The sequence below is a fragment of the Podarcis tiliguerta genome (assembly GCF_965153285.1).
Source record: "Podarcis tiliguerta genome assembly, chromosome: 4".
NCBI lineage: Eukaryota > Metazoa > Chordata > Lepidosauria > Squamata > Lacertidae > Podarcis > Podarcis tiliguerta.
The window spans coordinates 37,533,229-37,556,975 of NC_139537.1; the positions used below are offsets into that span (position 1 = coordinate 37,533,229).

The 23,747-nt window shown below is 40.9% G+C and overlaps 1 protein-coding gene and 1 long non-coding RNA gene across 7 annotated transcripts in view; one reads left to right on the forward strand and one right to left on the reverse strand.

Annotated features, from left to right (window-relative positions):
* Nucleotides 1-23,747, forward strand: part of EPHA3 (EPH receptor A3) — a 201,028-nt gene that overhangs the window by 169,519 nt on the left and 7,762 nt on the right. For all 6 annotated transcript variants that reach the window (XM_083438313.1, XM_083438312.1, XM_083438315.1 and 3 more), the window contains 5 exons: nt 4,663-4,848; nt 14,243-14,304; nt 15,057-15,266; nt 17,109-17,258; nt 19,908-20,101. In XM_083438313.1, coding sequence (XP_083294439.1) covers nt 4,663-4,848; nt 14,243-14,304; nt 15,057-15,266; nt 17,109-17,258; nt 19,908-20,101 — 802 coding nt within the window. The remainder of the gene's footprint in view (nt 1-4,662; nt 4,849-14,242; nt 14,305-15,056; nt 15,267-17,108; nt 17,259-19,907; nt 20,102-23,747) is intronic.
* Nucleotides 21,280-23,060, reverse strand: LOC310676548. The gene is made up of 2 exons (XR_014510607.1): nt 22,739-23,060; nt 21,280-21,927 (listed from the first exon to the last, which is right to left on the reverse strand). It is a non-coding gene; the product is annotated as an uncharacterized lncRNA (long non-coding RNA).

Sequence of the window (23,747 nt, forward strand, 5' to 3'; positions counted from 1 at the left end):
ATCTCTAATTAAAATGAGGGCAGACATACCTTGTAATCTGTGTTTATACGGTTTGGATTTACAACAGGGATTCCATTTCCCCCACTCCGAGGCATTCCACTCCCTAGTGCTCAAGACATGAAAAGGTGCTTTTAAAGTGTTTTATGGTTCAGGTGCTTTTCAAAGTAACCCCATGAACGCAAACCATGGAAACGTGAGAGGGCATACAAAGCATTTCCATCACTGTTTTAAAGGACACCATATCACTGGAAAATACATTTTATTTCAAGTGCCTAATTTCCACCCATTATTTCTGATTTTTAATCTGGAACGTTGTACACGGAGTTCGCTGCATCATGCACTTTTAGAACCTAGGAGGCAGAGCTTTCGTTTTTCTAAATCAAATTCCTAATGTGTGTCTGCCCTTGTTGTCAAAGGGAGAGTTGGGAATTGCCAAGCAAGGCATGTGTATCTCGCTCTGCTCCTCCTCCAATTCCAGTTTTCTTTCTGCACATATTTATTAGGACAGGAAGTCCGTTCGACTTCCAAAATATTTGGAAAGCAAGGTGTGGCCTCTGATTGGCTGCAGGAAGGTCCTACAGCCAATTGGAAGCAGCGGAAACACCATCAGATGTTCGGCTTCCAAAAGTAGTTCGCAAATCTGAACAGTCACTTCTGGGTTTGCGATGTTCGGGAGCCAAAATGTTCGGGAACTAAGCTGTTCAACTTCCAAGGTATGACCGTACTGTCTTTTCATTCATCATCAACCCTTATCAGTTCCATATAAGTGAACATCAGGCTTCCTGTGGCTTATGAATACCATGGGACTAACTCTATTGTGAGGATAAAAAGACGAGAAGAAAGAAATGCATTGCGTTGCTCTGAGCTTATTGGAGGATATACAGAACAAAATATGCCTCAACTGTCCCAATTTAAGTGGGACACCCTGTTTTTAGGGGCTGTGCTCTCACACAAGTCACCTGGCTCCTGTAAGGTCGCATCCCCAAAAGATGCACGTTTGGAGGGCTGTGCTGCCACATGAGTCACTTGACTCACATAGGAGTGCAGCCCCGAAAGATGGGCATTCTGGTTTTACTCTGGTGCATGTTGGAGGGTATCGAATATAGATATAAATATAGATATGAGTTTAAACAATGTGTTTTAAAAGACAAACGTTCATTATATAGTTGGATATGTGTCAGATAGACACATTTGGAAAATATCTTGGCCTAGGTTCTTAAAAGTGAGTGATGGTCCACAAGGAGTCATAATTTGGCATGATGTGTTTGGTGCCTCATATTATCTGTCAGGTACTGCCTTCTTCATGAATTAGCATGTCCTGTAAAATAGCATCTTATGCTTATACAGTCGTACCTTGATTATACAGTCGTACCTTGGGAGTTGAACGTTTTGGCTCCCAAATAATCAAAAACCAGAAGTGCGTGTTTCAGTTTTCAAACATTCTTTAGGAAGCCGAACGTCCAGCAGGACTTCTGCAGCTTCCAATTGGCTGCAGGAACTTCCTGCAGCCAATCAGAAGCCGCACTTTGGAAGTCAAGCAGTTCAGAAGTCGAACAGACTTCCGGAACGGATTATGTTCAGCTTCTGAGGTACAACTGTATAGTCCTTTAAATAGCTAGTCCTAACCAATGCTTCCTTGAATACTGTTCTGAATTAAGGCTTAACAGTCTGAGCTCCAGAGCTATTGAGCCTAGCGGGGATGAATTACCTGGCTCTCATTAATGAGGGCTTCAGCACAAAATGTTTAAGCTTACATGAGACATTTGTCTTATCTGAATAGGAAATGGAATGTCATGGAGGGCCCTGTGCAGAGCAGAGTTATGATTTAGAGCATACCTAACTAAGAGGAGGAAACAATTGCATCTACAACTCATCTGTTTGCAAATTCTCAACAAAATGCAATTGATTGAGGCAGCAAGTGCCTAAATTAATAGAAATGTCCAGTGTCCCCTGAGTAGATTTAAATCATGTAAAGCTGTTCCAGTAATATCTATCTGTATCCTTCTATTTCCAGACAGTCCAAATTGAAAACAAAGTTCAACCCCTGCTGTGCATGTGATTTGAAATGAAATTAAAGCCTTGTGGTTTTTTCCTCAAGGAAATCCATTGTAAGCTATCAGAAGTGAACAACATGCCTGTTTGAATGGTTGAGTAATAATAATAATAATAATAATAATAATAATAATAATAATAATAATTACAATTATTACATCTTGTTATAGAACGTACTATGCCCAAAGCAGCAATAAAATACAGATGATTTTCTTTTGTCACCTAACTTCACAACAGCTTGGTAGTACCATAATTCTCATCCACAAATGAAGACCTGAGCTTGACAGAGAGCAGACTGCATCAGATTATACACTTACCTGATCACAAACCTTTCCTGCCATTCATCTGGTGCATTTTCCCACCTCTGATGCCCCTGACAGCCGTGTGTGAGCATGCCATCCCAGTTGTGTGTACATGTATAAAATCCAATGCACTATGCCCAGGTCACGTCAATCTCCAGATTTTGTATGGCATATCAGTTACTAAGTTCAAGCTTAAGTGGCTTGTGTTTTAAACATGTATGTCATATTCAAATGAGATGTCTGAGACAACTGGAAGTGTAAAAGGCATGCCAGATAGGTAGAAATGTAAGTCTCTCACTCCCGCACAGCACAACTGACTAAATGTATTATTATTATTAATAATAATAATAATAATAATAATAATGTGTGGTTCTATCCAAATCAGCAATTTCCCCAGCTCTTGGCTGAGATCTCCCAACATTCAATCAACTGAACAACGCTGGGTTTATCTCTGCTCTTCTTCCTCCATATCTTAATCTTGCTACGCACATGTTTTACTATGAACATGGCATACTGGCTTATTTTAGGACTCCATTAATCCCTCTTCACCTAATTATAGCTTGAATTGCTTACACAATTGCAGTATGCAGGGTTTGAATTCATCAACCATTTGGTAAGAGGACCTGAACATCAAGGCATCGAGGTACCACTGTATAGCTTGGAGCATGTTGTTATTATTCAGGGCAATCTATATTCTACATAAGCTGCAAAACAGCATAGGGGGAATGTAACAAAAACACAACATTTCTCCCTGAAAATCAGACTATATGTACATACACCCACCCACCTGCCAGTGGACACTTCTGACTGTGTTCTCAGGCAAAGAATTCATAGATAGGTTTAATAGCCGCATTTGCTCAAATGATAAATAAAAATTCCTCTGGCTGTCACACAATGTAGGTGTAAGAGATCAGCAGCTTATAGCTGTTACGACCATTAAGATACATAGGGAGAGAAAGAAAGGAGAGAGAAAGCTAAAGAAAATACAGCATCAAGCCTCCACAAGATTTATTGCAAAGTGGGTTTTTTGCCCCTCTGGTGTCATGCTTTGATTTTCTGCTCTCATGGTGTCCTAACAGTATCGACCTAATGCTAATATTTGAATAGAACTGCTGTTTGCCTTGAGTAAAGCATGCTGGCAGATGTGGATTCTTGTAGAGGTCAGATTTTTATTCATCAGAATCCTTGTTACAGCCTGTATAGCTTCTTGAATGCATGTTTGGATCTCTAAATAGTCAGTTTAACAAAAATCCCCAAAAGCTCATTTTCAAGCTGAATGGCCCCTTTTGACCTACAACGAATCAAAAAGAAAATATAATGCAATGCAGTGTATGCTAGGCTCTTCTATACCACTTTAATGCCAGCCCATGTTATCGCTTCTTAGCAATGTCAGCAGTAGGCTATAGCAGAGATGCTGGCTTTTGAAGACAATTGTTAAAATTCTATGTGAATTTGTCAAGATGAAAAATCGTCACACTGTCACATGGTCCGTGTTCTTCTTGACCTATGTGCCTAAATTAGTCACATATAGATATTTACAGCATACAGTACAACAGAAATCTCATCTGTTGCTGACACTTCCTGTAGAGGGATGTAGCGATGGGTGAAGAATTACTGGTCTTTGGCTGTAGATTTCGTTCCTATATAGAAAGCACAGCACTGACTGAATTGTAACTAAACTATGGAAGCACTGGCTGCTTTTTATTTGGGGGATGGAATGGTTTCACTTCCTTGAGTTGTTGGCCAAGATTGTGAGGTCTTTATCAAATGGCTATCAATTCCTAACCTGGAATTAAGACAAGTTGTGCCATAGGACAAAGTGTCTATTGCTTCATCTATTGCATAATGTCATTTGTCACTTGGCATAATCATTGTGAAATGAAACTGTCACAAAACTTTAGCAAAATGACCGTACTATGAGAACTGTGTGAAAATTCTGTTTTTGCTGAAGAACATTACTGTAAGGCAGTTTAGTTGTCGGTGCCATAGTTTTGAAGAATCAGAACTGAACAATGTGAAACGGTCAAGCTCATTCTGAAAAAGGCTTGCTAAAGTTGCCTTGTTGTTGAAACAGTCTCAGGGTGATTATCTGAAGGCGAATGAGGCCACCACACTGCTGAAGTAAAGACAGTTTCACTCTTGTTAGTGCTTGGAGGAGTGACTGGTTGGGAACCACATGTTATGGGATCCATGATGGTAAAAATGTCAGTTTTTCAGTGCCAATTAAAGTGCAGTTTTCTAAGTTAGTTTTGTCGTGAGCTATGAAATGAAAAAAAGTGTTTCCCTTATATTTTGCTTTTATTGACAGGCGAGTTTGGAGAAGTATGCAGCGGTCGTCTAAAACTTCCTTCTAAAAAAGAAATCTCAGTGGCAATCAAAACTCTGAAGGTTGGTTACACGGATAAGCAGAGAAGAGATTTTCTTGGAGAGGCAAGCATCATGGGACAGTTTGATCACCCCAACATCATCCGATTAGAAGGAGTTGTCACTAAAAGTAAGAACTGTTGTCTACTATAGAAATTGGGAATCTCAGGCACCGGTGCAAAGTGCTGCCATTCAGCCCTCTCTTTCTATCTGGCTCATGGGACTCTCCCGAGGTCATGACACACACACACCCAACCTAATCTTCCACCAGACCACCCCTCTCACCAGCCTGCTGTGCCTGCTCCTGGCATAAATGTGTCCTTGAATTGTTTTAATGCTTCTTGCTTGCCTGGACAAAGGATAGAAAGACATGTATAACTTTTGTGCGCTAGAATATGCAAAGGAAATAACCATACCCATTGATTTGCCAATATTTGCCTCTGGCCATGCCTATCCCAAAGGCTCTGCACAAGGCAGTGTGGCCCACATGCTGAAAAGGGCAACCTACTCCTAGTCTAAACAGATGTAACTGAGAATGAATCAATTGAGTTTCTGTATTTGAAGAAAATGCTTTGGGTGATATGAAGTAGGAAGAAACTTGTAGAAATACTTAAAGTCGGCTTGTGTATGTTGTAGCACATTGCAGATAGTGTATAGAAAACTGTATGGAAGACTCTTAAAGCCCTCCTCCCGTGACTGTCATGGAAAGGGTTTGCCTTAATATGCCTCAAAAGAAGTTGATCTTTGAATCAAGTGGTGGAAAATCACATTCATAAGCTGCAAATGTCATCTGTCTGTGGCCAATGACTTTTCATTAAAACTCTCAGAAACTGCTCATCTGATTTGCACCCACAGGGAGTAATTCGAAAATCCATGGTCTGTAGGCAAGGTATGAAAGGTTTATGAGAAATGTAGTTCCTAAGATATCCAGAATTCTCTTAGCTGCCTAGTCCTAGGTAGGGGTGGACGATAAATTGATATTTTGACTCTTACCAGGATGAACGCCAGACCGCGATAAAAGTTTCATATTTTTTCACCCTGTAATATATCGAGAATGCACCGCCCAGCTGGCCTTACAGACCTTTGCACTTACAGTAATACCTCTGGTTATGAAACGTCCTCCTTGCAAATGCTTTGGGTTACGAGCTTTACTAACCCAGAAGTAGGTGCTCCTGGTTGCGAACTTTGCCCTGGGTTGTGAGCGAAAATTACGCACTGGAGGCACGCAGCAGGAGGCCCCATTAGTGAAAGCACGCTTCAGGATAAGAACGGTTATGAACAAACTTCCGGAATGAATTAAGTTCGTAACCAGAGGTACCACTGTACTGCAAAGTAAATGGCCGTTTCCTGCCTGCCCTATTTGCAAAGCAAAAGCCCCGGCCGCCTCTCAGCTGAAGTTGCAGACTAAAGGACTTTACTTTGCATTAAAAGCTGCTTTCTGCCTGCACAATTTGCGAGGCCCTCATGGAGGCAGCATGTTTTCTCCTGCTCTGGTGGGGGCAGGACCCGAATGAATGGCTTCAAGCAACAAGCAAGGACTAAACAACAGGAAGAACGTTCTGACAGTAAGAGCTGTTTTGACAGTGGAAAGGACACCCTTGGTAGGTGTACATTCTTCTTCTTTGGAGGAAAAGCAGAGGTCGGATGACTGTCTGTAACCTAGTTTTCAGGAGCCATGTGGCACCTAGACTTTCTACCTGACTTTCTAACAAGGTGTTACCATGGGTATATAAAGCCCTTAACAGAACAGTAATATATTCTCCAGAAATCTTTAATAGTTTAGTTAAGCATGAGTAAATTTTCATTTAATTATACACATCAAATTTAGATTTTTCTTTTGAAAAACATTTCCCGAGATTATTATAAGCTCCAGCCTTATTTCAGACATATATCGAGATACTGCAATGTTTCGCTGGCGATATATCGTGATAATACCAGATATCACCCAGTCCTAGGCAGTCTAGTCCCTATGTGACCTCCCTTCTTTTGGCCACTGCCAGCCAAAGAGAACTTGACACTATGTTGCTAGACAGTATTGATAATCCTTGAGCTGTGACTTATAGGATGCTTATAAGTTACAATGACTCCTAAACACCGAGGCAGTTACTTAATGTAGAAGCAGTATTTTACATCTTAAGGGGCTACGCAACCGTCTTTAAACTTCTGAAATAGTTAAATATATGCTACAGGAACCCACAGTCTTGCATTCTCTTATGGTTTTGGAGAATTCTGTGTGCTATACACCCTCCTGTGGTGATAATGATGATAATGCTTTACAGTTGTCATTCAAGATTAGAAAATACCGGGATCTGTGCTGAGAGTGATTGCTCTTAAACAGCTGCAGGCATTCTGGCTGCACTTACAAAACCATACTGCACATTACCTCATGGTGTCAGCATCTGGCAGATATTTGGATAGCCACAATTAGGCAGCAAAAAACCATGTGGCAATAATTGGTCCATGTAAAAGCTTAATTTCATTATTTATTGCATGGTATTTCATATGTATTTTAGGAGTCATAAGAACAGTACAAAGTGGGCAAATATTAGTTCCTGCCTTGCAAATGGCCAAGAATAGCACTGATAAATTGATTAGCATAAAATCGAATCCCGTATAGATATTGCTATCACAATGTAGATGACAATTTCATTTTTTAAAAAAGAAAGAAAAGGGGAAATTCAAAAGTTTTAAAAACTTTTTATGCTTACCCTATTCAAATTGGATGTTTACACTAGATATGCTAAGAACACCTTTGCTTAGTCTGGAATGCATTAAACATCAGGAGGAACTTTCTGGCAATAAGAGTTGTTCGGCAGTGGAACAGACTTCCTCGGGAAGTTGTGGACACTCATTCCTTGGAGGTTTTTAAGCAGAGGTTGGAGGGCCATCTGTCATGGATGCTTAAGCTGAGATTCCTGAATTGCAGGGGATGCGACCAGATGACCCTCAGATTCTCTTCCAACTTGACAATTCTATCATACTATGATTCCTGATGAATGCAAGAAGTGGGACCTTGACCTTTTCATTCTTTACCTGTTCATTGTCATGCTCTATCAACACTGTGCTAGGGAGTTGAGGAAAGTAGGGGGTAATTAAAAGGAAACAAAATGTTGAAAAGGTCACACAAGACTCAATAACAGAAGAAACTATGTATTCTTGGGGTAAAGGGGGCTGAGCGGAAGGGCAAAAATGTTGCGTAGGGAGGCCAACTGAAGTAGGCGAAGGTAATAGTGGCTTGGAGGTCATAGAAAAGATGGGTGGTGAAGAACAATGGAAGAAGCTGCACCTAGTGCAACCACTTAATAAGAAAACAAATAAGACATTCATCAGAAATCATAGAGCTTATATATGTAGCTTAGTGTTGCAGAGCCCCAAGCTCGAGAAGAATTCCTTTTGTTTGATCTGCTCATTTACGGCCACAGGAGAGGAAGCCGATTCCCCAAAGCCTCACATCTTGTAGGGCATCTTGTCCAACCTACTGTACAATGCATGTCAGATGCAGGAGGCAGCTGCAGCATCCCTGACAAATGGCCACCCAATCTGCTTAAATATCTTGACTGAAGGAGTGCCCACCACCTCCCAAGGCAGACTGTTCCACTGACACTTCCATCCTTTGATTCTAGTCCTGCCTTCTGGAGCAGCAGAGAAGAGATCTGCTCCATCTTCTACATGGCAGTCCTTCAGATATTGGAAGAATGTATTGATGTTGAAGCATGACTTTTGCTTTTATGAGAGACATTGGAATGGAGCTTGGGGCAGAAAAGCCACTCCCACCAAAATTATAAGTAGGAAGAGATCCCGGGGGTTAAGAAACCAAAACAGCAGTCCACAGCCATGATGAAATAAAATCAATAGATTTCTTGTTTGGGTGTTGTCCCAGGAACTTATTTAAAAAAACAACTCTCTGGGCACTTTAACCTATAACGCCACATCAGTTTTTCCTGGTACCCCAACACATTACATTGGGAGCAACAAGACAAGAGCAACCCACATGTAAAATCAAGTTGATTTTCTTGGGATATTTCTTGTCCTATGAGCTTTTTGTTGACAGAAAGAACTGTAAATGGTAAGTGACTCAAATTTGTGGTCATTGTTTACTACCTTGTGGGTAACAATGTTCAACAGAGGAATAATAATAATAATAATTCTGTGCAAATTTTGCAATGAGAAATGCTGTGGTTGCGTAATTTGCCCCCAAAGGTCTGAGTTAGGACTAGATTTCCCCCTCAATCAAAGTGATTTTTCACTTGGACTTTTTTGCAAACATTCTATTATTCATAGTGTTCTTTCTTCCTCAGTTAGAATGTTTATGAGCACTCCATGACATCATGGCAGGCCAGCTAATCACCACCTGATGCTTCGCCACCACAAAAGGCCTTAGCACATTACAATTCAGAGTTGTTTAGAATATATATCAGCTAAGACATATAACACAAGACATTATTGAGGGGAAATGTTTTTGGCCATTGCTGACATTATTACTATAAATGTTCTTACTGCTTTCAAGAAGGCAATTCAGATACATGTTTTGCATTATCACTAAGATGGCAAATACTTAATAGATTATTTCTTCCTGCATCAATATGGTACAATGATAAATTCTCCAGTGCTTTTGAATTTTACTGGCAATTATGTAGAGCTTAAAGGCAAGCTGGACATAGTTCAAGAGAATAGTTCAAGTTTGTATATTATCCATGGGTGTTCTTTTTGAAAGGAGTCTGCCAAGCATACCTTCCAAAATATATAAAGCACATGATAAATAGGCATTGGGACCGTTACATGGCAAACCCAATTTTGATGGATGGCCCTTAGAAAGGAACTGACTGTTCATGCTGATAGGCTCATATGGACTAATTCTTGACCTCTTGCATGGCAAATGTCTGTAAGGAACCCTACTTGAACCCAGAGGCACACATTCACTGTTTAGGGACAGTGTCTCTTATTACTCACTAGAGATGCGATAAGGTGTATGGGTGAAATAAGACCTCCGACCATTCTTCCAGCACTGAATTATTCCCCTGTAACATATTTGTTTCTGGGCTGAACTTTCCTTCCACACTGGTCTCTAGGGTGTCCTATAGGCAGCAGCACTAATAGCCAACACACATGTTCTCCTTAGTTTACTAATAATTTACAGCAATTTGTAGCAGTTTAGTATAATAAATTTTAGAAACACTGTTGACACAAGTTGTTATCGTGTAAATGGCTGCATTTTGATAAATTAACACATAATGTTTCTTTTTTAAAAAAAACACATAGGTTTTCTTTGGAGCATATGTTTCCGATTGCACATACATTTCCAGCTCAGTGTTAGTGAGAATTTCTCTTCAGAACAGGATAAATAAGGCAGGAATTGTACGTCTAATGATTTCAAAGGCTTTTGCTTCTTTCCTAATTTTAGACTACTGGCACATTATCAATATGGAAACATTCAGATTGTAACCAGGCAACTTTGGCTTTTACTTGTTGCGTAAATTCATCTCATAAGCATTGCTTGCTACCAAATGTACAATGTTCCACTCAGTTTCTTTTTATTTAGAGTTTTGAAACATACTAAGGCATGTGGGACCTATAACAAAGTCTTGCTGTCTATAGCCATTCCCCTAGAGGAATATTCCAGACAGGAACATGGAATAGGAGCCTTGTTGTACTGTTTAAGCCTCTCAGTATGGGGGTAGATGAATGGGGTTTATGGGTGGAGAATGGATAAAGGACACTTTTTCCTCCTTCCCCTATATAAGTCTACTTGAAGTAAGCCCCATTGATTCTGTGTGGTTTATGCCCTTGGTGAGTACAGCATTAAACCCTTAGCCTCCCCTCTCCTCACCCACTCCCTCTCAACTGCCATCAAGACTTTGTATGTTCATTGCTTCATGTCAGTCAATATGGTTGAGTTTTCTTTCTTTCGTTTGATTCACAGTGATATGTACTTCTGCCTAGCAAGGGTGTCACCTCTGTATGTAGGTGGCCCTGTTTCATGTGCAAACTGATAGGCATTCAGTCCAAGGAATTGGCTATTCGAGGAAACAAGTATGGCACTGCAGCAAATGGTAGTGGTGTATCCTCACATCCTTTTAGGCATGGTCCTGTTCATTGGGGCTGCCAGCTAGTTATGCCTTCCATCTATCAGTGGCACTATCCTACTTCTTTCCCCTTCCGCCTATCAAACCACCTGTTCTTCCTTCCTCCCTCCCTTGATTTTTTTGCCACAGATAACAGCAGCTTTCTTCAGGCAGGTTTAAAATGGTAATTTGGTGACAAGTACATAGTTAAGTCTAGATTAAATGTAGTCAAGCTTTGTAGCTCAGATTTAGCAGATGTTCTCACATTTCTGGTTTGGTGGTGAAGAGCTGAGGAAAAGGCAAAAAAGGAGAGGATTTGCCTGGGCAGGTAAGAGAAGATATATGGCTATGCCTTCTCCCTGTCAGGGCACAGTGGGAGTGTCTTTAATGGAGTTCTCTCTAGAAAACTTAGAGGAAAATTCTGTGAGCTTCAGCTCCTAGCGTGTGCCTGTCTAACAAAACATGAATTGTTGGTTTGACTGCATTTTAAATATCACACAAAATTTCCTGAGCATGACATTGAAATCCTCTCTCTGATATTAATTATTTTATTAAAACATGAGATCCCATAAAAAATGATATGAAGTATGGCAATCTGTGGCTTCAATGCCTTTACAACACCTCTGAAAGGTGGTAAACATTGTTTTGTTCATATAGCATAGAATGTGCATGGCAATTTACAAGACAGTAGTTTAACTTTCGACTATAGGTCTGTATTAGTAGGGATACCTCAGACTAAATAGGTCCGTAGCCATGTATAAAATGGAAATTGTGCACCGCCAGCGTGGTCCTGTAATGCCGTACAAGTACATAATTCTGGTAGCTTGTGAATTATTTGCAGCTGTAATATGGTTATTAATAATTAACTGAATGAACATTATGCTGTATTATGCCATGTATTTATTGATTATGAATGGAAAGCCATGGAGGGGGGCGGCATTATCCCTAAGGAGTTAAAGCAGTTGCTAAGTGGATTATCTAGTGGGGCTTTTTCTGGTTCCCAAGCCATAACTCATGTCAGACCTGACCAGAAAGATCTGAAAGACTGAGCTTTGTAAAGATTCATTGGAGCATAAGCACGGCAGTGTTTCTTCACAAAGGACACATGAAAGAACTGTGTCCAATTGCCATTAGGCAGTGGAAAGGCTGTTAGGGTCCTGAGTAAGACCTGCTACTCCTGAACTACTTAAGGCTTGTGATAATTAAATGTAGTATATTTGCTATTAGCTAATTGTCCAGGCAAGCACATTATGTGACCCATGAGAGCAGCAAAATAACCAGAATGTAGAATGGTGATGGGATAAAATCAGGCCAAATCTTTATTGGCAGCAGCAGGAAGGGCAAGGGTTGGCATGGCATTGGGTCCCAGGATCATTCCACAAGCCCCATGTTGATGGGATGGATCTGCTGGGTTTGGATCACTCCAAACCTGTATGAGGGGAATCGGCCAGTGTTGAACCTTGCCGTTGTGCAAGCCAAGCAAGCAAGGTCTCACTGGGGGACCAGGGTGCAGATTCCAACCAATCAGATACCAAACCCATGCTTGGGTTTGCCGTGGTCAATTCTCCCCTCAGCTCCCTTACGCCCCCCCATACTATGTTGATCCTGACCAATGCCATTTCTGCCCTCATACAAACAATGTTCTTCTGCCTAACAAAGGAATGCCATAATTTCACTGAGGGAAAGACGAAAAAACCCCCAACAAAGTGCCAATCAGGTTGAGAGAGGGGAAAAAAATCCTGCCAGCCCTGTCAACCAACGACCCAAAATTGCCCAGTGAAGGCTCTAACCTGAGGGTGGGCAGGCGGGAAGCTCTCAAAGCAAAATGGCTGTGAGCTCCAGGGGGAGCAGCCTTATATAGGCTTTCCCCTCCCCTCTTCAGCAAGGGCTCGTGGGGCAGATTTTTCCTATGAGCCCATCACACAGAGAGAATACTGGGCAAAACCTTGCCCAGTATTTTGCTGCAATCTATGGACCACAGTGCCACTGGGCCAAAGCGTCCCGTGCTTATTGAGCACGGAATGAGGCTTAGTCACTGGGAAGCAGGATGGTATTCTGCCACCATACTCCCTTGTCCTTTTCTGTACAGGACACCTGCCCCCTTTGCCCAAAGAGTGAAGTATATGTTAGGGTTATATTCAGTGGGCTACTGATTGAAAAATATCCTATAGGAAATTTCAGCAGTGAAGTGGCAATTTCAGACTAAAACAAGCATGGAGAAATCTATAATTATGAGCAATGGTTGTGATTCATCCCCATCCATCTGTGTATTTCTTGTGTATGTTAATATACTGTCAAATATTCCCCTATTGTTTGCTCTCCTGCTGGTGTTGTCTGGCCTCTTGTCCCCCTGGCTCATTTTATGATCCTAAGCATTCTTAATTGGAAGTAAATTGTCTTGAAATCAATAGGATTCACTCCCAAGTAAATGTGTTTAGGATTAAGATGTTGGCCTTTGAGCCCTGTGGTGACAAGTTTGCTTTATCCCTGAATAATTGTGATGATTTGCACCGATCTCCTAGGACAGAAGATAAAATAGATTCATATAAATAAATAGTCCTTTGTTGTGATTAAAGAATTATCTTCTGAAATGCTAATATTATAGCTGCCTTCATGAGACCCAAAATGAAATGCAGCTGCATATAGTCTTGCTATAATGGGAGGTCAGAGTTGCCATATTGCTTCAGACCAATAGCTCACGTTAACCTAGCATTCTGTCACTGACAGAAGCAGCAGCTTCATAAAAAGTATAGGAGAAGTTGAACATGTTTGCAGCAAACCAGGCATGGGAACACCCCCCCCGCCCCCAACGAGAACATCTTTCCCATATGATTGATCTGCTGGGTGAAGTGGGGGGGGGGCGGTTCGTATGTCAACCGTCGGAGGGCAGGGCCAAAAGTGAATGGGTCACACCCCTCTTTCTGCCACCTTGCCTTCTTCCTTTCCTTCCAGGCTTTCTGCAGCTGAATGAAATTAGGCTGAGGGCTCCATGCCATCCTCAGGCCCACCCCTGTTCTAAATCATACAGATAGCCATGCAACCATTCCTGTTTATGCCCTTCTTCTGTTTGGAGAATGCTTTTAGGATGCTGATCAAACACCAAATGCTATTAGCCGTTTTACCATAATACAGCTCTCTGCATTTTGTAGAACTTAACTTTTCTCTTGTTAACCCTTTACTTTATGATGATGATGAATTGTTTTTTTATTAAAGATGTTATTGTGTTCCCAAATAGTGCAAGTTCCTAATTATTTCTATAGGAACACAAGAGTGGCTTCACATGGTAGGCTGAGGGGAACGATAGGCTTGACTTCATTCCATTCAAGTTGAAAGAGATAAACCTGGCAGGGCAGCTTGCTCTATGGGATTAACCCCTTCATGCATGCATTAATTAGTCTTAAGCATTTTGGTTATGAGGCTGCTTATCCTACAGAGTGATTGTGCTTAATATTTCCCCCCCAGGTAAACCTGTCATGATTGTTACTGAGTATATGGAAAATGGCTCTTTGGATAGCTTCCTGAGGGTAAGTACTTTGTTTATTCTGTGGTGATGCCCCGGCTTTATAAATCAGTGTGACTGTACCATTATTGGTAGAATTTCAGACTAATGGCTACCATAGTAAAGGTTGGTTGCAGATATGTAAAAATATCATAAGGATATGAGTCTACTGCTTGCCTCATAAGGAATTATAGGAACACAGGAACACCTTGTACTCAGTCAGGGTATTGTCTACACTGATTCGCAGCAGCTGTCCAGGATTTCAGGCAGGGGCCCCCATCCCGCAAGCCTGATGTATGATACCTGGGCAACAAGGAAATATATGCACCTACTGCATTTCACCAGAAGAAAAGAATGAAATTGTATTACACTGTGAAAAATAATATTGAGTCACAGATAGAATGTGCCCATTTGAATCCATTATATATGTTTATAATCATATTTTGTCTGCCTTCCTGTGTATCTGCTTAACTCGGAGTAGAGAATTAAGGTTTTCGGTGAAATTAGGCCCCCACAGTCAACTGGAGTGGGGGGAAATCAGCCCAAAGGGAGCTATATAGTCTGAACTCATATAAAAACTGTGCAATAATAAAAGGACAGATGAAATTACCCATGTCTCATCCGACAATGCCTGGGACAGGTTTATTTTCATTATAAGCACTGAGTTTTGGCAGAGCATTTTCACAAGGCAGGTTCCCAGTGACTTTGATAGAATGTGTGCGGATACAGGTCCTGGGTGCGCCGAAGATCTGAAAGGCTGTTGTAAATGTCTTACAGAAACATGATGCTCAGTTCACAGTCATCCAGCTAGTGGGAATGCTTCGAGGAATTGCATCTGGCATGAAGTACTTGTCAGATATGGGCTATGTCCATCGTGACCTGGCTGCCCGCAACATCCTCATCAACAGTAACCTGGTATGCAAGGTCTCAGATTTTGGCCTCTCCCGTGTTCTGGAGGATGATCCAGAAGCTGCCTACACAACAAGGGTGAGTCCGGTGATCTGTGAATGTTTACTATGAATCCTTAGGTGTTTGAGAGCCAAATATCACATACTGGCTCTTCAACAAGATCATTTATGTTAAAAGAGGGAGGGATCGCGGGTGGGCACACATACATGACCACAACAATTCTGTTCTGTCTAAGACAGTTCAGTATGCCTATACACTTCCTCCAATATTCTTACATTTCTGGCTTGGTGATGAAAAGTTGATGAAGAGATTTAAAAAGGCAAGGATCTGCCTAGGCAGGTAAGAAAATATATATGCTTTAATGTCGTTTAACCACCCTGCCAGCTTCACAAAAGCCAATGTTGAAGGTTTTAGAAACACATAATTCTGCTCCTTTGGGCCTTTACAATCTTCTTTCTTTCTTTCTTTCTTTCTTTCTTTCTTTCTTTCTTTCTTTCTTTCCTCCAAGAAGCTCAAGGCTGCATACATGCTTTCAGGAATGGCTTGCCTATGGGACAGTACTGCAAAATAGCCCCCCAGCAGCAGTGCTGGGATGCATTCAGTGCTTCCCCCTATGCATCTGCATGGCACCAACCTCGCTGCCACCTTGCCTCTTCCAGGAAGCAACAGGGATGCTGCTGACGGGAGGCTATTGCTACAGCTCTACCCTGCAGGGCGAGCCATGCTTGCATAGTTCTGTTCTCATGCTAAATGCCATCTGGTGAGATTTGGTTCAAAAATATGTATTCTGTAATCTAATCATGCTTAAGATTGGAATCCTCTGCATATCTATTCAGCGGTAAATCCAAGGTAAGTGTGTATACAATGGCAACCCATGTCTATCAAAATGGAGAGAAAATGTCAGCAGATCTAGAAAGACGCCCAAAGTAATAACAACAGTTTCTGTGTGGTTCTGTATATCATATTAGTGGCTGTTTTGTGACAGTCCTACACTGATTTATTTATTCGGTTATTTAAAGCAAAATGTGTATGCAGCCCCATAATGCATAGTTTCTGGGTTGCTTTACAATAAAAAGAAAAACAAATTAAATGCAAAATGAAAGCGTAAAATAGCTAAAAGTCAGCAACAGAGATTAAAATAAACTTAAAAGAGCACCATCTAAACCTGGCAAGTGAAATTGGGGTTTATGTGTTTTCCAATGGAATAAAGAACAATCAGATGTTGGTTTCCATACCATGTTCTTTTTCTGCCAGGAATCCCTGTGACATAAACAAGTAAACAGCATCAGGCAATGACATCAATTACATGAGGTTACTACAATAATTTAGTATTTGCCAGTGGGGTCCTGCTCCAAGTTATGGCCTCTAGGGAAATAAGGGCACCATTGCTTTTTCTAAGGTGGTCCTGGAGTTATGAAATGTGTTCCCCCAAGCAATCTTGACGTTTCTGATTTCTTTTAAGAAGCTGGAAGACTTTTTAGTTTTCTCAGGCATTTGGGAATTAGATAGATAGATTCCCTGTTGGTTTTATGTATTCTTTCATTGTTGCTACATGCATTTTCAACTGCATTTATTTTTGGAAAAAATATTTTTAAAAATTTGTGCAAACATTTGAAAATGTATTTGTTGTAAAACTGTCAAGAGACAGTGTAAATAAATAACAAGTTACTTACACCACTGTCAATTCTTCTTACAAGCTACACTCAAACTGGGTCCATTTCAGTTTTCAGGATGTTGAAACCATTCATAGAACGAGTTTTGCTCATAGTCATATCCTCCAACGATTTGTCTAATTTACTTTCGAAGCCTTCAGAATTGGTGGCTATTGCTACGTCTTGTGGTAGCAAATTCCATAACATAAATGTGCATCCTACTGCCTGAGTCATTATTGCTACTTTATACAATGTTTTGTGTTTGTAGGGAGGCAAAATTCCAATCCGATGGACATCTCCAGAAGCCATCGCTTACCGTAAATTCACATCAGCCAGTGACGCGTGGAGCTATGGGATTGTTCTTTGGGAGGTGATGTCCTATGGAGAAAGACCATACTGGGAGATGTCCAATCAGGATGTGAGTATACTGTGAGAGGAGGAAAAGCATAAGACAAGCTGGTGCCTATTTTTTAATTTTGGAAAACCAAATGTTTGAAAATCTTACTTTCTCTTGAAAAAATATGTGGCATTTCTATATAAAAAAGAACTTTTGAACTTACAGGATAAAGGAAGCAGGATGATTCAAGTTACTCTGAGAATAATCGACAAGTGCTTTTACATTAGTTAGAATGTTATACATCTTTTATAGAACTTTATTAAATGTCTCATGATCCCTTTTGGCTGTATCTCTGCTGAGCTTTTCTAGGAGTATACTGGGCCAATTAAACTGCCTAAGAAAGAGAGGAGGAAATTGTGTTTAAGATTTTAATGAGCAAATGCCTTCGGATGCAGTGAGCAGATAACATGAAGTGATGGTTTGATTTGTTTAGAAGTCTTTTACATAGAGGTTCATTTAGATAGCTTTAAATTTATTGCTGTCCAACTTCAGATAGTTAAATAGATCTGCCATCATTTTATGCTTCTTTGGAATATAGTATTTCCCAAAGCCATTTTAAAAAAACATACCATATTGTTCCCTTAATTTAGTCTTGATATGTTCCACATGACTCAATTAAAAGCTACCAATTCTGACCAGCTCTATACATATTTTACAAATATTATTGCATGGCTAATGCTGGCAAGTGAAGATAGGATGGAATTAACATGGTAGAAGGGACCCAGGCTACTAATTTATTAACAATAATCAATAGACTGGAAAATGTTTTATATTTGTATTAATAGACTGGAAAACTTGTTCAATAAAGAGTCATTTTAAAGCAATGAGCAACATGGGTTCACTACACTGTGATGCAGCCTGTGTGTGTGTGTGTGTGTGTGTGTGTGTGTGGCATGTGTATTCCACAATTATATCACCATTTGTTAGCTAAAAGGTGCCTGATTTAATTTGCTTTTACTATATGTTTGCTTAGCATTAGGGTAAGATATTATGCACAAAATTTATTCCCATTTGCACCAATGTTTTCCTTGGTTAGCTTTAAAATAAGAGTTTGAAATGGCTATGTAAACCATGATTAAAGGCAACTATGGTTATTATTAACATTAGTGTAAATGTAACACCTCACTGTGGCAGTTGTTATCTCTGAAAGGGGAGGGGAAGGGAATTTATTGTAGGTCAGGGAATGCTTTTAATTTCCTAGCTTACAGTTTATAAAAAGACCAAGAAATGTTATGTTTGCACTAGCCCCTAGTTATTCATATAACTATTGGCTGTTAGTTGTTCATATTGCCTGGATGAGTTAACCATATTGCTTAACTTGCTGGTTTAGAAATAAAGAATTGCTGCCCTGACAATGGAAATTAGAAAATGGAAGCTAATTTCCTAATTTGTTCCTCCTGAAATGTCAAGTAGGAAGCAGTTGTTTGTGATCTGCCACAGGGCGTTTGTTAAGCTGCCTGCTGCTCTTCAGTCATTTTCCTAAAATGATTATAGAAAGTCAAAATCTGGTTGATTTCTCACATGCAAACCACACAGCCACAACCTCTCAAGCCAAACCCCAACGTGGCTGGAAATATGCTTGTTAGGACAGTCATGGGTAATCTAGCTTTATTGCTACTCCACATCCTCGTTAGCCCCTTAACCCATCTGTCAACAGTAATCTAACTCTATCTGCCGTGCGATGCAGAAATATGGAAATGTCAGTAAAGCTGGATATTTCTGCAATTATGTGGCGTTAGCAACTGCCTGTGCAACTTTAAGTGCGTATTTGAATATCGCTTGCTTGTAGAGGCAAGGAGCACTCCCATTAAAAGGAGAAGAGATAACTTGTTGTGCTAAGCTACTAGCTTCCGATGTAGCCTTGATAGATGAATACTGCCCTCTTTCTGTGAAACAATTAATATATAGATATATTTATATATACTGATGTTCTCTCCCTATATAGAATTCTGTACCTATGAAATAGTCCCAGAGTTTGCATGCTTGTGTCTTTGTGTTAGTGAATATTATGTAAAACATCCTAGTTGATAATTAGATCTTAAAATGTAAGGCCTCTTTATTGGAGGGAGGGCTGTAGCTCAGAAAGAGAGTGCATGATTTGGATGCAGAATATCCTAAGTTCAGTCATTGGCATCTCCAGATAGGGCTGGATAGACTCCTGCCTGAAACCCATTGGAATTTCTGCCAGTGCTTGAAGGCAGTACTGAGTTATACAGACCAATAATTAGGCGCACTCTGAGGCAGCTTCCCATGTTCCTATGATCTCAAACAGCAATTCCTAAAAGGCTGTTGAGGAGGAGGGGGGGGATGAGTGGGTAGTGATCTTCCAGATGTTTTCTCTTTGGACCAATTAAGCCTGTATTGTAGGAAATGTATTAAGTTGACTTGCATTTGGTCTAATCAAAGCTGAGCACTGGACAAGACCAAATAGCACCTTCTTCAAAGAGCTACACATTATCCTCTGCTTCCTCTGTCACTTTTGCGTATCTCCGTTTTGTCAAGTGGCTTATTTTGCAAATAAAGAGGAAGAAGGACATGTCGGAACAATTGAAGAATGAATAGATTGGTTTTAAATACCGTGCGTCTGTGACAATGTAATGGAGATCCCTTGCAGAACCAAAGGGGGAAGCATCTCCTGATAATGTCTGCAATCTTTTTCTCCTTGTGCAGGTAATTAAAGCCGTGGAAGAAGGGTACCGCTTGCCACCACCCATGGACTGCCCAGCTGCCTTGTATCAGTTGATGCTGGACTGTTGGCAAAAAGACAGAAACAACAGACCGAAGTTTGAGCAGATTGTCAGCATCCTGGACAAGCTGATCCGTAATCCCAGCAGTCTAAAAATAATCACCAATGCAGCTGCAAGGTGACACAATACCTTCTACATCTTGCACACTGAGCATGAATGTGTTTGCTTTCTCTACCTCCAGTAATTACAATATATTTGCTTGGTCCACTACCTACCTCCATGTTTACAGCTATTTCTTATTAGTAGTGTAGTTTAAGTTGGGGGCTGGGGTGGGAGGAAGCTATCTATTTATCTTCTAGTAGGCAAACAGCATCCCTGACTGTTTGTTGTTGTCCAAAACCCAGTTTGCAAAGGAGGCAAAGGAACATCTAGTTTCAAAGTTCCTGCTGGTTGTGAATTCACAAGACCAGTTCAACAGAAAGCTGTAGGTGTGCAGCACCACAGGAATACTGTGATGAAAGCACACAGACATTATCAGGACAGGGCATTTTTTGCAACTGAATGGTCAGGCTGAACAGGTGCAGAAACTGTGAGAGATTTCATCCTTGGAATCTCAACTTGTGCTCTTTTTCAAAAATGCAGTTTTAGGCCTGAAGAAAATATGTCAGCAGTGTCTAGGGGAATTTCAGAAACTATGCCGTGCAGATGATGGTAGTGAAGGCAACCATCATTCCCACTGATTTAGAGACAACTGCATAGCTCTTTGCCCCTATCTAGGTGCAGAATAAATTACATCAAACTTTTTAAAATAACTCATATGAAAGCAAACCAAAGGGATTCCAGAGGAGGGCAGCAAAAATCACCGTGGTCAGGTTAAAGACCTACAAACAAACAAACAAACAAACAGGTGTTCAAGCAGCAGAAGAAAACTTGTAATTGGAAGGAAGGGAAGGGAAGGGAAGAGAGAGCTGAGAGTTGATTCCCCCTGGTCAGGAAGTTCCATATCTTGGCTCAACATTAAATAATACTTTCTCCTACTAGTTCAATGTTCATCAATTATGAAATCATTTTATGCTCTTCTTTCTCACTAGGCTGATTGGCACTTTTGTAATCAGTGTTTTTCAGGTACATGCAGACTTTGTGTTTTGGAATACAGTGTGAAAAGGCACAATTTCTGAAGTTTAGTTATAGTTTAGTTTGTGATTGTGCCAGAGCACTTGCACAATCTAATCATAACTTCTTTGATTTGTCTCTGCGGTTCTGTCTGGGTGTCTGAACATTGTTAACTTTTTCTCCGCTCTGATTTAATCTGTATAACATATAGGGGTGGGTGGGTGGGTGTTGGTATGGGTGTTTTAGGGCAAGTTGAGTTTTGATCACTTCCATTCTTTTTCCTGCTTCAGATTATTATTTCTTACCTTCGTGTGCACTGCTTTACAGTTGTGAATATGCACAGTAGCGGCTGATAGGATGGCATGGGTGGAGCTGTGTTGCTCTCCTGGCTTTCTAACACAATGGGTCTCTGTTGTGTTAAACTCCATGTTCAACCAAGCACCAAAATGCCAGGAAATTGCAGCTCCTTGGGACTACCGTATTTAGGCAATACGGATACTGTGTGGTATCCTATGTTGCAAGTTAATTCAAGCTTTATTGCCACTTTGGAGCTGGATGGCTGTGGATATGAATCCCAGATTTGTCTGTTCACTGCACTAGCCACATGGAGTGTGTGTAATTGAAGTTATAATGCAAATAACTGGATTAAAACCCAAGTTCTTAATGTAAGCTCCGCAAAAACTAGACGCTATAGAACTCTATAGAACTTGAGTTGGAAAAGCAAAAATACCCTACCCACAGGTTTCCAATATTATAATCATAGTAAATGAAGACCAGTCAGTGTGGTTGACATTTACAACAATTTGGGGGGCTTTCATTATCTGAAGGGGCACTTTGGGCATCTATTGGTGAGCAGTCCATAAATGGTTGTCCTTAGGCGAAGATGATGCCTTTGTTGCATGTCGAGGTCCCCAAGCCACCCCCCAAATAACTCACAATGCACACTTAATTTTTGTTTAAGGTTTTTGGCATAATTTTGGCCACAACTTTATTTAAATACAAAACTGCGAGTGGTTGTTTAGGCATTGGTTAAGACTATCTGTCCTCCCGCCTGGGGACAGAACTGACTTCCGGGCACCACCGAAAGACAGTGCGGGGAAAAGCAAGTCGGGGAGAAATGGAGCTGAGTCACAGACCCTCAATTCTCATCCGCATGCTCCCCGAAGGCTTGCCAGCCCTAGTCCCATTCCAGGGATTGGACGAAAAGATGGCAAGCCCCAGGATTCCTTTAACGGAATTCCCTTTCCGCAGCAACCATGGAGGGGCAGGCCCAGCCTATCCTAACCCCTCCTCCACCAATTTATAACCAATGCCTAACCGCAACCTTACAAGTTGTGACGATTTGCTACACAGTTGGCAAAAACCAAATGGCCCAGCCAATCAGCCAGATGGACAAAATTCCTACCAGGCCCCTGCCCCAAAGGCAGACGACCCCATGACAGGCATAGCAAGGTCAATGCAACAACCCCTTACTCAAGGGCGGGTGGGCGGGTGATCCGTTGCACGCAGGAAAGAGAAAGCTCCAGGCTGCGTGCAGAGTATTTAAACATTTTACCCCTCCCACCAAATTGCAACATAACTTTTACCCCAGCAACCCAGTGAACCAATCACTGCCCCAGGCCATCTTTAGAGACCCTGCCTCGTAACAGAGGGGTGGCTCAGCAGACCCCACCGCAACACGTGCTCTCCATGAAGGAGAACACGCTATGTCTGATTCACAAGTCTAGGTCTTTTTAGCTCAAGGACCAAATGCAGTAGCTATCTGATTATTACTGAACTGAGCAAACATGATATAAAGAAATATCAGGGGAAGTAAATGTGCCATAGCGGTAAGTCAATTTTATTTAAAGAACATAGTCATATTTTTTTACCTGAATGACACTTTAAAGCAGCATAAATGACTGTAAAGGCAAAGTTGTACTCCTTGTGGTACTGAGATAATTAAAGTCAACAACATGTCACCATGCCTCCTCAGTGTGGCATTTATTTTCTTATCTCCTGTTGGAAAGTGGCTATACCTGTGCTTTCCATCTGGCAGCAAATATTATATATATATATATATATATATATATATATATATATATGAATGAAAAAATCACACACACTTGTTCTTTTGTTGACCTTAAAATTAGTCTCAGATTCTGGTCCTTGGGGTCATTTATAAGCCATCAAAGTCATATTTCAGCTCACATAAATGTTCAGCAGCCTTTTACATAAGCAAAAATGCAAGATATTAAGAACTGCTCATTTGAAATAGATGCTCTCCCAGTCATGAGACACTCGAGTGCAGCAGAGGAGAGCTAGCTAAGAAGACAAGTAAAAATAGATGTGGAAACTTAGAGGGTAGAGTATGCAACATTTCTCTTAGTAACACACTGCTGCCTCTCAAATAGGAGTGCTTGATGGTAGTGGTTACAAATTGAGTTATATCTTTCCCCACTGGACAGCTGGCACGCTCAGAACAGCAATTTGTATCAGTAGGAGGTAGAGCTCCATTGCTATTTATATGTTTATTTCGAGACATGATGCGGTGCAACAGAAAATTCTTTGCAATGTGGCAACATCCATCTCAATGACAGCAAACCATGGCTTTCCAGGCTTGCATGCAAAAGAACAAGGTTAATTCCAGCTGTTAACATAATAGGTCAGTCCATAAAAGCCGACTGCAAGAGGCCATTGGTGGAATATATACTCTGGAATCTCACTGCTG